Source organism: Eublepharis macularius, chromosome 16, assembly GCF_028583425.1.
Source record: "Eublepharis macularius isolate TG4126 chromosome 16, MPM_Emac_v1.0, whole genome shotgun sequence".
Taxonomy (NCBI): domain Eukaryota; kingdom Metazoa; phylum Chordata; class Lepidosauria; order Squamata; family Eublepharidae; genus Eublepharis; species Eublepharis macularius.
Window position 1 is genome coordinate 32,269,320 of NC_072805.1, and position 17,492 is coordinate 32,286,811.

General features: G+C 43.2%; 1 protein-coding gene across 1 annotated transcript in view; it reads left to right on the top strand.

Moving 5' to 3' along the window:
- Positions 1-17,492, top strand: part of RHPN2 (rhophilin Rho GTPase binding protein 2) — a 47,321-nt gene that overhangs the window by 10,695 nt on the left and 19,134 nt on the right. The window contains exons 2-5 of the mRNA XM_055000313.1: positions 8,385-8,500; positions 9,975-10,103; positions 13,410-13,485; positions 16,455-16,532. Coding sequence (XP_054856288.1) covers positions 8,385-8,500; positions 9,975-10,103; positions 13,410-13,485; positions 16,455-16,532 — 399 coding nt within the window. The remainder of the gene's footprint in view (positions 1-8,384; positions 8,501-9,974; positions 10,104-13,409; positions 13,486-16,454; positions 16,533-17,492) is intronic.

The following is a 17,492-nucleotide window of genomic DNA, read 5'->3' on the forward strand; positions in this document are numbered from 1 at the left end:
AAACTAGTTTACCCTTTAACTAAGTGGGGAAGTGTTTGCTTACTCCCGTCCCCCTTCACAGTTGGACATTTGGAGGGAGAAAAAAAGAGAAAAAGATTGAAACGGAGAGACTGTGGTGCTTCCTGGCCTTGTCAATGATTATACAGGGACGTCAGATTTAAGATCCTTTAATGCCGTGCCTTTAAAAATGTAAGTACAGGAAGCACATGTAAAAGGAAAATTATAAGTTTCTCTTTCTGCTTGCACTTCTGTATCCCAAGCTTCTTACTGAGGTGGCCACCAAGGGGATTTCCCTCCCCTTCTTCGAACTCCCAGCTTGTTTCAATCCATGACAGACTGAAGGGGAGGGAGAGATAAAACCATATTCCAATTCGCCAAAGATAAGAGGGAATTCTTAAGCAAGTGTCTTAGACAGGCCTGGTTAATCCTTAGGAAGGCAGACCTGCTGAGTTTACATAGGACTTTTGTGGGCCACTTTACAGCTAGCACAGATATCTTGAAGTTTTACAGTGCCATTTTGAGCTCATTGACTTAGAAGGGGGTAACTGCTTAAGATGGTAGTGTGTGGTAACTGTTCTGTAGCTGGGAGTGCCTAAAGAATGGGGAAATGTTAATATTTATAGCTCATTCTACTTGTACATATAGCTCACGTCAGTGTTACTTTACGCAGAAATCCAGAAGAGTTAGTCACGTTAGTCTGTAGTTGCAAAATAGTAAAAAGTCCAGTAGCACCTTTAAGACTAACCAACTTTATTGAGGCATAAGCTTCCGAGAACCACAGCCCTCTTCGTCAGATCTGATTAAGAGAGATGTGTTTCTCGAAAGCTTATGCCTCAATAAAGTTGGTTAGTCTTAAAAGTGCTACTGGACTTTTCACTATTTAACCCAGAAAGCTTCTCATGAACACAAGTACAAATTCTCTTGCTGGATGGGACCGAGGTTCAGTTTAGGACTGGCAACTCTGGATTGGGAAATTCCTGGAGATTCAGAGGTGGAGCATGGGAAAGGAACGCAGCAGGATGTAATGTCGTAGCTTACCCTCCAAAGCAGCCATTTTCTCCAGTGGAACCGATCTCTATAGTCTGGACTCAGAGATCAGTTGTAATGCCAAATCCCACCTGGAAGTTGGTTACCATAGTCTATTATAGTAGGCTTTTTGCCAGCCCAAGCTTTTGCTTGTTGTTGGCCATGGCAGCTAAATGGAACCTCCATGTTCAGAGGCAGTCTACCTCCAAACACCGAGGATCCATTGAATTATCATATGTAATAGCCATTGATGGATATCCTCAATGAATTTGAAAAAAATCCATTTAAGTCTGTGGCCCTCACTACATTTTGTGATAGTAAACTGCGTTTTCCTTTTGTCAGTTTTTGCTGCCAATCAGCTTAATTGAACCATGAGATTTCTAGTATGATGGAAATCCTCCAGAGAAAAGGTAGGCAAAAGAGTTAATGAAATGCCTATGCGTACAAAGGTTTTGCTTGGAAGAATTTACTGCGTCAGCCGTTTGTTTGCACTGGAGGTACCACAGTTGCGCATTGGGTGGAGTTGAATGTCTCATTTTAACCATTGAGACACACCCAGTTTCAACTCTGCATCACGTTCTTCCGATTTAATGCTTATCAGTTGAAACGCCTCGTAGCCACTGGCAATATTAAACACAAATAACTCATCTGCAGAGTAGCTCAGTAATTGGGACTTGGCTTTACATCACATTTACATTTCCCATTTTAAAATCTGATTCTGCCAACCATTTAAAGGAGAGCGTTGGTGCCGCTGGATGAGAATGACTGCTTTCTGGGACTACGACATATGGGTTTGCCCTATCTGATAACAGCTTTATGGCCTGTCATTGTTTATTTTTTTAGATTGGTACATTGGCATGGCTATTTTGTATTCTGTAATCAGATTGTACTGTTAACTACTTAGAGAACATTGGCTGGGAAGTGGTCTATAAATTTGAGTAGCAGATACTTAAATATCAACAGTATCTCTGAGTGAAATCAAATGCATATCCCTTCTCCTTGAAGGTCTGTTAAGGGAGCAGTCCTAAGCAGATCTACTTGGAAGTAAGCCTCATATTATTCAGTGGGATTTACTCCCAGGAAAGTGTCTTTAGGATTGCAGCCTAAGTGAATTTATTTATATGCATTTCTGGTATACCTGGGTATTGCAATAAAAGTAGTAGGACCTCCATTATTAACTCGGACAATACAAATTATTTTTCTTTCTCCAAATGCTGACACCACTTACAAAGTACATAAGCCTGATTCTGTTTTGGAGGTTCTTTCAAGCTCTGGGAGAAATAAGTTTACTATGCATGCATGATTAAGTATCACTTCCACTAACCAGTGGTTGACTGAGAGCCAAGCTACAAGTGACGAATTACACTTGCCTGGCAAATGAACAGACTCACGTGTATTCCTCCCTGTTCATTTGCCATTCACTTGCTCTCCAAGTGGAGCGCAAGTGAATGGCAAGTGAACAGGGAGGAATACACGTGAGGGCCAAGCTACACATGACGAATGACACTTGAACAGCAAGTGTATTTCTCCCTGTTCACTTGCCCTCCACTCAATCCACTTGCCATTCAAGTGTCATTTGTCACTTGTAGCTTGGCCCTGAGTCTGTTCACTTGCCAGGCAAGTGTCATTTGTCACTTGTAGCTTGGCCCTAAGAAAGTTCTTGCTTGGTTATTGTCCCGCTTGCTTAGATGTTAGTTAGCAATAGCCAGCTTGATAAAGCCAGCAGCTTATTAGGGGACAAGTCTTCCAGAGTCAGAGAGCCAACCTCCAGGCAGGACCTGGAGATCTCCTGGAATTACAGCTGATCTACAGTCTACAGAGCTCAGTTCCTCTGGAGAAAATGGCTACTTTAGAGGATGGGCTCTATAGCATTATACCCTGCTGAGGTATCTCCCCTCCTCAAAGCCCCCTCTCTAAGCTCCACTCCCCAAATCTCTAGGAGTTTCCCAACCCAGATCTGGCAGCTTAAGGTGAAGACTTCATGTGGAAAATTGTACTGCTAAATTATTTCCTGGCATTTTAAAAATCTCCCTGCATATAGAAAATCGTCAGGGAGAAAGACACTAGACTTGCCTCTTTTCCTGATATCCTAGTTTTCTATGTATCTGATCCCACCCCCACCAAATTTCATGAGGGACCATTGAAATATAAAATCACCCATGTATTATGAAGTAGCACAGTCTAGAAAGGGTCTTGTCTTACCATTGGATGACTTATTTGCATAGACTGGGTGCTTCTTGCCCTTCTGTGCCCTTATTGTTCAAAGAATGACAGATTTGGACCATTTGAACACAGCATCTCCTGAGTGTTGTGGCACAAACACTGATTCTTCTTGGGGGTAAATCAGAAAGTCAGGGATCTACCATGTTCAAATGCACAAGGGACAGCCTGGATAATGTAGGGAGTGGTCCCAAATGAGTTTAGGGTTTACTGGGTTGAGATTTTTTTTCCCCTGGAAACAAAGACCGGAATAAGTTCACAGATTTAAATTTCAGATCTTGTTTGTGGTTGGTTTTAGAGTGAAAAACATCAGTAACTAGAGAGAGATTAATGGCGACATGTTATTCAGGCAGTTTGGCAAACATGATGCTTCCTGGAGATATAACTGCTCCAGTAGCTAAACTACTTCGCCGGCTTCCGTGTGGCAAAATGGCCTCATTCCACATTGTGCCACCAAAGACAGCCTGCGTGGTGTAGTGGTTAGAGTATCAGATTAGGATCTGGGAGACCCAGGTTCAAATCCTGACTCTGCCGTGGGAGCTCAGTGGCTGATCCTGGGCCCGTCACACATTCTCAGCTTACCTTGCTTCACAGGAAACCCCAGGAATAGCAGGAAGTGGGAGTTGGGAATTTGCAGCTGAAAGGGGGAAATTGGTTCAAGTTGTCTCTCACTTCCAATAGCTCTCCCCACCAGCCCTAATACACTATATTTTTTAAAAAATGCTGTGTGTCCCAGATATTTCCAAATATTTCCTACCAGAAAGAGAGAAATTCTGTTAGCAGATAATGATCTCTGTACATGTAGTGTTCTTGGATAGAGATAAGAATCAGTGTTGAAGCTTTGCCTGTCATTGTTATAGCGTTTCTTCTGATTAAGTAAGGGATGAGCCATAGCTTGGTAGCAGAGTACCTGCTTTGCATGTAGAAGGTCCAAGGTTCAAACCCTGGCATCTCCTGGTAAACAATCAGGTAGCAAGTGTCTGAAATCCTGGAGAACTGCTGCCACTCTGAGAGTCTCTACAAAAGACACCTTGGGGCATGTTCGTTAAGTGTAGGGAGATGCAATGTTAGCCGGGAAGTGTAGTTTTAAAAGACGGAGCCAGCTGAGATCACTCCTCAGAGAGTTTGTTAATTTCACCTTGCCTCCCCAAAGGCTCTGTCAGTTTCACCTCTCTTGCCTAAAACTGTGTGGGATTGCATCCAGAGGGCAGGGAGGAATGGAAATAGGCCGGAGATGCCTTCCAGAGCTGAGTTCGGACCTGGAGAGGTTATAATGGGCTGAAGTTTCCCTTCTGGCATTTCACTGCCCCTTCACACAGCTCCAGTGTATAGCAAAGCCTTGCCGCCAGCTCTGTCTTTTTGAACTACCATCCCAGCTAACATCTCCTGACACATGTTCTTCACATGTCAGATGTCGCGTATAGAGAGACTCTGAGATGACAGTATTTGGCTAGATAGACTCGTGGCCTCACTTGGTAGAGAGGCGTCTTCATTCAACTCTTTACTTTTCTGTGATTGAGTTTCTTATCCATCCATGGGAGCCCCCTCAATGTTATCAGTAGCCACAAAAATGGAAGAGGTTCTGCCTTAACAAAATAGCAGCTGTGGAATGCTTCCTGCCTTTCTTTGTGAAATTGCAACCAGAATGCAAGCGAGACTTATTACAAAATCCTGATTAGATAAACAGAATGTTGATGGGAAACATACCCTATATGGAGCTGTAGAATCCTCATGTGGGCAAGTCTAGTGCTCAACCCTCTCAAATATTCAGGGCTGGAAAAAATATTTTGAATTCCTATTTGCCAGCACCAGTTCTTTTGAAGTACATCTTCTGGACAGGTCAGGCCAAACATATCAAAAATTCCTGGGTGCTGGCAACAGGTGTGCAGAGATGTGCAGTTCAGCTATTACGGGGAGCGAGGAGGACCATGGATATTACTCCCATTCTGCCATCGCTCCATTTGCTACCTATCGATTACTGAGCCCAGTTCAAGGTGTTGGCCGTTACCTACAAAGCTCTTCATGGCCTTGGTCCGTCATATCTGTGGGACCACCCCTCTCCCTTTATTCCGCCACGGCAGCTTTGCTCGTCTGAACAGGGTATTCGGCAGGAAGTTAGGAAAGCTCCTATTCTCCCGGCCTTCCGCAAACGATGCAACACTGAATTATTCGGAAGGGCTTTTTACTCAGATACAAGGGCTGTGCTGTAAAGAAGTGGTTTCAAGCAGGGCTCATTTTGAGGGGGAACGCGCAGGAACGCAGTTCCGGTAGTTCTCCAAAGAGGTCACATGTCATGTGGCCCCGCCCACCTGATTTTTGGCCATTTTGGGCCGGTTTTGGCCTGGATTTGGCCCAAAATATCCAGGATTGGGCCTAAAACAGCCAGGATTGGTCCCAAAACGGCCAGGATTGGGTCTCTGACAGGTGGTGGATCACTCTCCCGCTCAGCAGCGGCCCAATTCTGACCATTTTGGGCCCCTTTTCATCCATTTTGGGCCCAATTTCGGCCCTGAATGGCCAGGATTGGGTCCAAAACAGCCAGGATAGGTGATGTCAGGGGGTGTGGCATATGCAAATCAGTTAGGCTAATGACACACTTCTGGTGATGACAAGGGGTGTGGCATATGATAATGAGTTGTGCTAATGAGTTCCTGCAGCTCTTTTTCTACGAAATGACCCCTGGTTTCAAGAGATCTGTTAGTTAGAGGGATAGGGTACCGATCAGTAAAGGGATAAGGACAGGCCACAGACTTTATTACTATTGCTGTAAATATTATAGGACATTAGACTTCACTACTATTGCTATAAGTATGATTGTTCCTATGTTGTTTAATATGTCACTTGTAGAATTGCTTATGCTGTGTTTCAACATTTTTTCAACTCTGTATTGGATTTCTGTTGGTTTTTAAATCTTTGCAAATTTGCATACCCATTACATGTTTATTGAAATGTCTTTGATATTGACTGTACTGACTCACACTGTGTAATCTGCCTTGATCCTCAGTGAGAAAGGCAGACTATCAATAACAAACAAACAAAGAAATATAGACAAGACCAGTCAGTGTAAGGAAACACTAAAGACTAAAGAACTTTAAAGACTATTAGATGTATTGTGACAGAAGCTTTTGTGAACTAGAGCTAACTTCCTCAGATGCATGAATTATGACTTCATTTGCTAAATATATATACATGTTGGCATAGGGAAAAAAGTAAACAATAGGCCAAAAGCCAATAAAAAAGCAAGATGTACAATCTGTGACATTTCTATGCACGTCCCAGTTCTCTACAAGGTAAATAAAGTGACAATTTATTGTAGTCATGGATAGATTAGATGGCTCAACTGTATGACTATTATTATTATAAATGACAACAGAGATTCCATAAGTGGTAATCAAAAAGTGATTTAATATGTGCCAGATCCCAAAGCTCTTCAGCATGGTATGTTCCTAAACAGGGGACACCTTAAACATAGTGGTTAAGTGGTTGGGCCATGAATCAGCACTCTGCTGGTTTGGCTCCTTCTATTGGCATGAATTCAAGAGGCAACCTTGGGTAAGCCACTCCTCTCAGCCCCAGCTCCCCATCTGTATTGTAAGGATAATAATAACATTGACTCTGTTCCCTTCTCTGAATGGGGCACTGATTTGTCTAGAAGAGCAGTATACAAGTGCAGTTGTGGATGTTGTTTGTATTGATCAGGGCTCATTTCAAGGGGGAACGCACAGGAACGCAGTTCCGGCAGTTCCCCAAAGAGGTCACATGTCAGGTGGCCCCTCCCACCTGACTCTTGGCTATTTTGGGTCCATTTCGTCCTGGATTGGGGCCAAAATGGCCCAGATCGGGCCTCTGATGGGTGGTGGATCACTCTCCTGCTCAGCAGCAGCCTGGTCCTGACCATTTTGGGCCCCTTTTCGGCTATTATCAGCCCCTTTTTGCCATTTTGGGCCCAATTTTGACCCTGAATGGCCAGGATTGGGTCCAAAACAGCCAGGATGGGTGATGCCTGGGAGTGTGGCATATGCAAATCAGTTATGCTAATGAAACATTTCTGGTGATGTCAAAGGGTGTGAAATATGCTGATGAGCTATGCTAATGAGTTATGCTAATGAGTTTCTCCAGCTCTTTTTCTACAAAATGACCCCTGGTATTGATCCAGGCAGCCAAGCGTGGGAGGTACAGATTTTCTCACATTTCTCTCCTGCAATCCCTTCTGATAATTTCTGGGGCTGCAAGCTCTGTGTGGAGGAACAAGTATGCCGATTAGTGGGTGGGAGGGAGAAGGGGATGAAATCGATCCCTTCTCTCAGTGGAGTTACGTTTGCAGAAGAGGAAGGGAGGACCAATTTCACCCCTTTGTGCTTCCTAACTTTATCCCCCCACATCTTTGTCGCAATTCTTTCAAGCAGGTCCCATGAGCCCAGGAGTTATCTTCCTGTTGGTCAGAAGGCCCTGTGGTAGCAGGGAGAAACGGAGGAAATCTCCACATTTTGTGCATGATCTGTGTCCATCAAATGACATTTTAAAAACATTGTGTAATACATTGTTAGAATCATAATTACTTGCAGAATAGTTATAAATAATGGATGTTATTGAGAAGAGTAGCCATAGCCAGAATGCATAGACAAGATTTATGAATACACATCAATGGCCAAATTAACTTCTTATGTGCACAATAGACCAATAGCGAAATTCTGGAAAAAATGGAATGATTTCTTCTACTTAAGTTAAAATGAAGATAAATTAAGGTAATATGATACAAAGATAAAACACAGGAGAAATGATTGATTAAAAATTATTGATACTAAAGTTTGGGTATAAGCAACTAAGGAGAGGGAATGAGAGCTATTACATAATTTAGTTGTGCTGTTATTTACTCTGAAGCCTAATTTAAATTCAAATATGGTGCTTGTAGAAATTCTAATGCACTTTCTATTGTTATATCTTTTATTTTTAAATAAAATTTAAATACTAAAAAAAGCGTAACTCAAGGGCGAATTTCAGAGGTCAAGGTATAGGGCCTGGTCAAACAATTTGGATGTCTCACAAAGATTGGGAGTGGTGAGATTTTGAAAACCAGCTTCATTGATTTCAAAGATGTTGTTTGATTGTCCGCTAAATAATGTGTTTCTGTATGCCAGGGATGTAACCCTCTCGCTGAGACAGGACGGAGCAAACTTCAAAATCAAAGAGCCGTTCTGAATCAACAGATACTGAAGGCAGTGAGGATGAGAGCTGGCGCTGAAAATCTTCTCCGGTATGTTCCCACGATTTCACTTCTCCTCTATCCAGGGCAACAAAATGCAGTCTTTGTTCTTTTGAACAGGAACAGCCGCCAATTCTCAGCCAGCTGTCCAATTGCTCCCGTATGGTTCTGAGCCAGTGTTAGATGGAAAAGTTGCACAAAACATTGTGTAATATTTATTTAATGCTCCGCCTCTCAGAAATCCATGCTTTTATCTGAAGGCTGTATAAGTCCTGATTCCTAAAACGTCTTTTATTTAAAGAGTGCAAACAGGAAACTAAAATGGAAAACAAATGTATACGCTAGTTAATCCTTCTTGAAGGGTTATAGCAGCTGGAAAGGATGGGTGCTTTGCTGTAGATGTCTACATATTTTAACTAAGCTTTGTAGCCAGCCACTGTTTAGGATAGACTTTGGTTTCTCTCTTGTTCCACAAAGGCATAATATGTACCTCTTGTACTTGTTGCCCAGTAGGAAGATTTTACAGGAAAGCCATGAGATGGGTGTGCATGCTTGTTAAAATCTTTCCAATCAAAGCTGCTGATGCCACACCCAGGCACAAGAATGTGTGGTACGGTATCCTGGGGAGCTTCCTCTACTAGCTACCAGAATTCAGTTTGTGGTTGCCACTAGGAACAATGTTTCTAATCCCCTTCTGCTGTGGTAGAGTTAACATATGTGGTAATTGTGCCTCTCAAACAGTGATGGACTTGTACACATAGGGAGGGGCTGTGGCTGTGTGGTAGAGCCAGCGCTTTTTTTCAGCGGGAATGTGGTGGAACAGAGTTCCGGAACCTCTTGAAAATGGTCACATGGCTGGTGGCCCTGCCCCCTGATCTCCAGACAGAGGGGAGTTTAGATTGCCCTCTGTGCTGCCGAGCGGCGCAGAGGGCAATCTAAACTCCCCTCTGTCTGGAGATCAGGGGGCGGGGCCACCAGCCATGTGACCATTTTCTTCAAGGGCAACCCACTGAGTTCCACCACCTCTTTTCCCAGAAAAGAGCCCACGCTTTGCATGTAGAAGGCTGACCCAGGTTCAGTCCCTAGTATTTCTATTTCAAGGATCACTTTGGGCTTGGTACCTTGGAACCCAAAACTGTTCAACGTAACTACTGAGAAAACTGGATCAGTGACTGTATAAGTTAGCGTCATATGTTTATAAGTTAGCTTCATGTGTTTATATCTGTTACTGTGTCTTCCTTAACTAAAATCTACCTATCGGTCTGTCTGTCCATCCATTCGTCCGTCCATCCATTCCTCCAGGTGTCTTGGCTCCTGTTGCTGACTGAAAACCCTGCTGCATTCTTTCTTGGCAATAGACCAAGTCAATTCTGGAACAAGAGTTTTCATATCAGTTCTTAAGGGTGGAAAAATCTTAGAAATGTGGGGAATGCTGGCGAGGGAGCTTAAGAGACTCCCTATACAATCAATGGACTGTTCTCAAAACACTCACTCACAAAGGTGCGTATCATTTTCTTTTTGCCAGCGCAACAACCAACAACAAAGTACGGGAGCAAGTGCTTCTAGAACTGAGTTACGTAAACTCAGATCTGCAGATCTTGAAGGAAGAGTTAGAAGGTCTGAACATCTCGGTCGAGGTCTATCAGAATACTGAGTAAGTAGGAAAGATGAGATACAGACCTATTGATCCACTGTCTGTCTGCCACCTGGAAATAAAAGTCTGAGAGAGAAATGTACTTCTAGATGAACAAAATGCTGGAAAAGGAGCAGGGAATGATACACGTAGGTGACTGCTGGAAATTTTCACTCTAGCAGTTGACAGAGGATTAGATAGGGTATTTACCTACCTCCTCAAAAATGGTATTAATAATAATTAATTCTGATACTTAATCCCTCAGAAATACCTTCTAGGAGGTGGTTTGAATGGGAAGCAGTGCAGAAAGCAAAGGCCAAATTCTTTTTTCATATTAATCTGTTCAAAGCCTGCAGACAAAATGGAGAACCAGTTTGTACTGGAACATTTAATGCCAAGCCTCAGGCAAATGTAAACACCTGAGGGAAACATAAAAATTTCATTTAGCAGCATTCCCGCTCCCAATTAATAAATCTCACTCCGGAGAACAAATTTTAATTTGGCACCTCTTAAACTTCAGGCTTGTTGTTCTGAACACGTGTCTGAGGTAAAATTGCCACAGGTCACAGCCGAAGGCTGTTTGTGAAGTTGATTGATTGTGCTGCCGAGCTGCCACCACTGAACGTTTACCGAAGGGTGGGTGAGGCCTCTGCTGTTGCTGGTGGTGACAGGCCAGCGCTATGTGATACAGGCACCGTGTCTGAAGAATGGCTAGCAGTGTCCAGCGTGGACAGAGATCATTGGCTAGCAACTCTCAACCTCCAGCCATGGCCATTCTGCCACAAAGCCTTGTGTAGTCTCGAGTCCACCAAGTCGCTTGCAGAGAAGGAAAAGAACTAATGGAAAAAGCAAGTAACTCCCTCCAAGAGGAGGAAATGCTAAAAACGATGTAAAATAATAACAGTTGATCAATCATTGTGTAACAGCTGGAGTCAGTGGAGTAAAATAATTGTCCTTTCACACCTTAATGCCTGCCAAGTACATTATTGGACAATAACCTACAACCAACAGGAGCTGGAAGCAAATTGCAGCTTGGTTTTTAAAGAAAAATATGGTGTCTATCTCACACACAGATTTGGGCTGCATCCATACACCGTTGGATATTTGCTCCCCCTGTGTTATAACAGTCTTTTACAACTGGATGTTCCTGTATGGACAAGCTAATCCATTTGCAAATTATTGCTATAGCACAATAGCCAAAGATGTGTGGATGCGCCTTTGGTTTCTCTTCTCATTGGCATATGTACAGAGAGCTGCTGTGGTAGAACTGCTGTAGTTAAGTGGTTCGGCTGCGAATCAGCACTCTACTGGTTCAACTCCCACTCATTTCATGAGCTCAGTAGGTGGCCTTGGGTAAGCCACTCCTCTCAGCCCAGCTCCCCAGCTGTATTGTGGGGATAATAATAACACTGGCTGAATCCACATGTCCCGGCATAGCGCTAAATTGTTGAAACGATAGCATCTTCCTGGTGCAATTTCTGACATCATCGTGCCACAGGAACGGAATCGTGACGTGATGATGTTAGAAATCACACCAAGAAGACGCTATCGTTCCAACAATTTAGTGCTATGCCGGGACGTGTGGATTCAGCCACTAAGTTTTTCACTGCTCTGGTTGAGACACTAAACTGTCTAGAAGAGCAATATATAAGTACAGTCATCATCATCATCATCATCATCATCATCATCACCTCTTCCTTAAAAGTCTTGGCAGGTTGCTAGCCCACTCTTTTAGCTTTGGTACAGGGACATTTTATAGAGGCTTATGTGCCCTGCCAGTCAGAGTAGAGAAGGTTATTATTCTCCCCCAACGTGAGGTTGGCATTTCAAATGGTCACAATGAGAGATTGAATTCCACTCCACATTCATCTTGGGTTTGGCAGGAATGTTGGTGCCCATGGAAATTGCACACAAACCTGGCAACTTAATAAAGATGGATCATAGGGGAATGTTTTAAGTCAACAAGTGAAGGGTTTGTTTTAATTCCCTGGCTAATACCAGAGATTTTTTTGGCCTTTTATTGTCACACCGAAAGTGGCTTACTCTTACAAGGATAACGACCAGCTTTGCTTCCTCTTCTTGCTTTAGCTGCAAGTCAGACCGGTCGCTTCCATCTGTGGCTAAGGGGAATCGGGAGAAGAGTTCTAGTCTTCCTCTGATCATTCCCCATCTTTTTGTGGTGGCTGCTGTAAAAAGACTCAAAAGCAAATGGTTGATGGTGTACCATGTGCACAATTAGCCAACAGCGTGCATGACATGCTTATAAAAGGTTGAAGTCAAACTACATCATCAGAATGGAACTTTCCTGCCTCCCTCCTCCTACTGCAGCCCACTGACCCCCATGGAGGATTGGGACCCCTGAGGAATTACACAGGAGGGGGGGGGTCTGCAGCAGGAAGGGGGGAAATCAGTGGAAATTGCCAATTTAACACTGGACAGTTTGGATTGGGGGGCTCTGCTCTGCTGGGTCACATGATACCTCTCCAGAGCATGACAGAAAGATAAGTAGGATCAGGGTTCATTTTGAGGGGGAACATGCAGGAACGCAGTTCCGGCAGTTCCCCAAAGAGGTCACATGTCATTTGGCCCCGCCACCTGTCTTGGCCCTTTTGGGCCCATTTCGGCCTGGATTGCAGCCAAAATGGCCTGGATCGGGTCTCTGATGGGTGGTGGATCACTCTCCTGCTCAGCAATGGCCCGATCCTGACCGTTTTGGGCCCCTTTTTGGCCATTTTCAGCCCCCTTTTACCATTTTGGGCCCAATTTCAGCCCTGAATGGCCAGGATTGGGTGCAAAACAGCCAGGATAGGTGATGTCAGGGGGTGTGGCATATGCAAATCAGTTATGCTAATGAGTTCCTCCAGCTCTTTTTCTGCGAAATGACCCCTGAATAGGATTCTAAATAGATCATATCTGTACATTTGTGTGTGTGTGTAGAAACTGTAATAGAATAGCAGTATTTTGAGCTGGGTAGCTTGTAATGTACAATAGCTAGAGGGTTGGCTATATGCTGGGATAGAAATGTTTTGATAATCCATGAACTCATTCTGCAGCCGTAGGCTTGTGATTGCTCTTTCATCTTCATCTTTGTTTCCTTTGAAATGGAAATGATAACAATCCACTGAACTGGTTTGTTACTAGAGGGAAGGAAGGTGAAACAATCTGGAATAAAAGGAGCAGTAAATGCTTATGAATGACTCTCGAAATAGGAAAGCGTGGATGAAGACTTGGAAGTTGTATAAAAGTTCTTCAGGCATCCACTTTTTCCTTATGGATCAAGAGAGAAATGGGATTAATCGATTTGGTGTGTTTCTCTTTTTACTACAGAGAGACGTTTAGCATTCCTCTGATACCGCTTGGCTTGAAAGAGACCAAAGATATTGACTTCGCAGTGTACTTGAAGGTAGATTTTGTAAGAAATCGCCCAAAGCAATGTTATTAAAACAACAAAAATGTGTATTGCAGATGTTGTGATATTATGACTCAAAAATAACTTTAAGTATTTTATATTCATGTGGTTGTATGAAAATAATTCATGCATTTAATCCAAAATTACATGATGCACCCCCCAAGTCAACTCAAGATTTTATTGTGGCTCTCACAGTGTTGTATGACTACTTAAAATGCTTTTTGGCAGTTCTCGAACATGCAATTCCTCCTAGCGTCTGTTTACTCCTTTTATGCATTCTTGACTTGTTTGTTGTGTTCTGATGGATGGTTGCGGCACATAAACTGAGTACTGGAACATTCTAAAGTCCCAGTGTGAACCTGGATGGTTTTTTAGGTCTGAATGTTAACAAGAGAATTCTTTAAAATCATTATATGTCCGACTCCTGACCTTCAACAGAGTATTTAAAAATAGGTTTCCTTTTAATGTAAACTGTAGCATGTTAGATATTTTCTCCATGACTTTTGGAACGTAAAAACTGTCTAATTCTTCGTGGCTATCTGTGTCATCCCTATTGGGGGGGTGGAGGGGGCTCTCTAGCCCCTATGTTTTGAGAATCCTTTCTGTAGGAATAAAGAGGTTGATTGTATCCTGTTTTGGGACCAACTTCCTTCTGAAGTGTGTATTCTTGAAACCGGCAATACCAGTTCTCAAAATAGTATAGCATTCTCTGGACTTCCAAGATAGGGGTCGCTTAGACATATATTAGGAAAGCCCGGTTAACAGAGATGGAACCGGTGTTCTGGGTGTTCATGGAAATTCCCCTGAAAATGGCCTTCCCATAGAGAATCATACATGCTCCTCCTACAAAATGTAGGGGTGTTGAGTTCCTGTTGACCACAAAAAAAGGTGATGGGAGGGAATGTAGCTTCACTTCTAGACTTCTTTCAAAGTCCTTTGTTTGTTAGTTTCTTGGTTTTTACTGTATGTTTGTGGGTAGGTTTTAGGGTTGTATCTCAGAGATTTGATGTGCTACCTGTGTACTGAACTGGTAACAGTAAAAACCCCACCCCTCCCCAAGTTTAATTCTGCTGTGCCCTTTGAGGGCAGGGCAGTTCAAAATGTCACAGAATTGGTCTGATTTTAAATTTGTTGGGACACATGGGCGAAACCCAAGCTCAATTGAAATTTGCACAGAGAACAAATTGTGGCTTTGCCAGGCAGATTTCGATCCCATGTTTCGTTTTTTAAAAAAAAGACAGTGCGGCTTCTGTGTGTTGCACAAATCACGTGACACCCTTTTAAAAAAGAGATGTTTATCAAGATTCTGAGTGGCGCACTTAAGAAGCTATGCAAATATTTACACGATGGATGAGATCAGGCACTTTTGTTTGCTTCCTTGCCTTTTTCTCTGAATGATTATGTCAGAAAACTAGACGGTGTCCAACTCCTGTGCTTTCCTCTGTTGCATTGTTTTAACACTTCAGAATCAAGTGGCCATAGATGCTGTATGGATCTGAAGAACTACACAATTAGTGTACATGAGCTCAAAGATCTTAGTGCTCCCTCCCTCCACGCCACACAACAAGCTGCTTTATAATGTGACTTGGATCCAGAGGAGTCAGCCATGTTAGTCTGTAGTAGCAAAACAGTAAAGAGTCCAGTAGCCCCTTTAAGACTAACCAACGTTATTGTAACGTAAGCTTTTGAGAAATACAGCTCTCTTTGTCAGATGCATCTGACGAAGAGAGCTGTAGTTCTCAAAAGCTTACTCTACAATAAAGTTGGTTAGTCTTAAAGGGGCTACTGGACTCTTTACCATAATGTGACTTGGAGAGGTGGTGGTTGTCTTTATGTCCACCAACTTCCCAATCCCACTGGATGTGCCTGAATCTTGGCCTTGCACCAAGTAGCTATCTAGATCCCAGCTAATATCATTTGGGTTTTTTTTTCATTCCCTCCATGAAGAGAAGCCTGTTTTTTGCTAAAAGCAAGAAAATGAAAGAATTTGGCAACAAGGTGCCTAGAGCCAGCTAAACAACCAATAAACCCTCCCAGAACTCAGGGCTTGGCCATTTGGTTATTGTATTTTTAATTTAGACAAGCATGCACAAGCCAGCCATTCACTGTTAGTGGAACAAAGCAAGTAGGATGTGACAGGTAACGTTCAGAGTTTCTGGTTGCCATAGTCTTTCATTTGGATCAGTACGCATCTAGAAAAATGGATCATCCATGCTGCATAATGATTGTTATAATTATAGTATTTTATAAACCAGTTTCAGTTTTCAGAACGGGTGTGACCCCCGAAAAACCCTCAAACGGTTCAACAAAAACTACGCACTATATTAGTCGAGATTTTGGGGGAGATCGTACTAGACAGAATGATGGTAGTAAGGAAGCATGTTCATAGACAAATGCCTGGCTGCTACCCGCTGAGGACTTCCCTGGATGCTTCTCTCCTAAGATATGCCTTTGGGATTGTGGTTGTCTGACAAAGAGCTTCACACCCTACATTCTCCTTTATGGGGCTAGAGGCTGTTTTAATAATTAGGATTTGCGCTCCTTGGCATTAAGGCATGTGTTTATTTTGGGTGAATCTAATTAGAGCCTTTGAAAATCTAATTCTTCTTGCAGTAGAAAAGAGCAAGAGTCTGGTAGCACCTATAAGACTAACAAATTTGTTGCAGGCTATGAGCTTTCGTGAGTTACAGCTCACTTCTTCAGATACAGCTAGAATGTGAGTCCATCTGTCCTTACATCTTGGAAAGTGACCACTCCGCTGTAATCACTCCACTCTCCAAGATATAAGGACAGATGGACTCACATTTTAGCTGTATCTGAAGAAGTGAGCTGTGACTCAATCGGACCTGCAGACCCCGTTTCTGGGTCTAATTTAGAAATATCCAATCTAGTATTTGTTTGTGACAGAGAAGCTCAGTTATTTCCCAGTTATTTTACTGTTCTTTAACATGTTTTATTTTTAGGATTTCATTCTGGAACACTACAGTGAAGATGGTTCTGAATACGAAGAGGAAATAGCAGATCTTATGGATTTGCGACAAGTAAGCCGAGCCTCTTTAAGAAGTACTGTAAGAACCAGGGCTCATTTCAAGGGGGAACATGCAGGAACGCAGTTCTGGCAGTTCCCCAAAGAGGTCACATGTCATGTGGCCCCACCCACCTGACTCTCGGCCATTTTAGGCCCGTTTCAGTCTGGATTGGGGCCGAAACGGTCCAGATCGAGCCTCTGATGGGTGGTGGATCACTCTCCCACTCAGCAGCAGTCCGATCCTGACCATTTTGGGCCCCTTTTCGGCCATTTTCAGCCCCTTTTTGCCATTTTGGGCCCAATTTTGGCCCTGAATGGCCAGGATTGGGTCCAAAACAGCCAGGATAGGTGATGCCAGGGGGTGTGGCATATGCAAATCAGTTATGCCAACGACACACTTCGGTGCTGGCAAGGGGCGTGGCATATGCAAATGAGTTCCTCCAGCTTTTTTTCTACGAAATGACCCCTGGTAAGAACTATTGTACTTGGTTAGACTAGGGCAGTTTGGGGGTTGGATTCCTGCTCAGTTGTGAATTAGGGCAGGTTACTTCTCTATGGGCCTAATCTACCTCGCAGGGCTCTTTGTGAGAATAAGATCTTGTGTAAACTGTCCTGTGGTGGTTAGAGAAAGAACAGGATACACTTGTGCTATATGAGAGCTTCTTCACATTGCAAATTTTCCATAAGCAAAATGGTAACAGTAATTAATTAATCAATTAAAGGAAAAATAATCTGTGTGGTGGAATTGTTGCTACAAATTAGTCATATCTGTCTTATCCCATGAAAATTTGAACTCCATGTGGGAATAGGAGAGTTGGAAAATGGTAGTTGTGCTGCGAAGTGGGTGAGAGAAGATAGCGGAGTTAGCAGGGTCTTCTTAGGCCTGCTCACTAGGGTTGCCAGCCTCCAGGTAGTGGCTGGAGATCTCCCGGAATTACAACTGGTCTCCAGGCTACAGAGATCAGTTCACCTG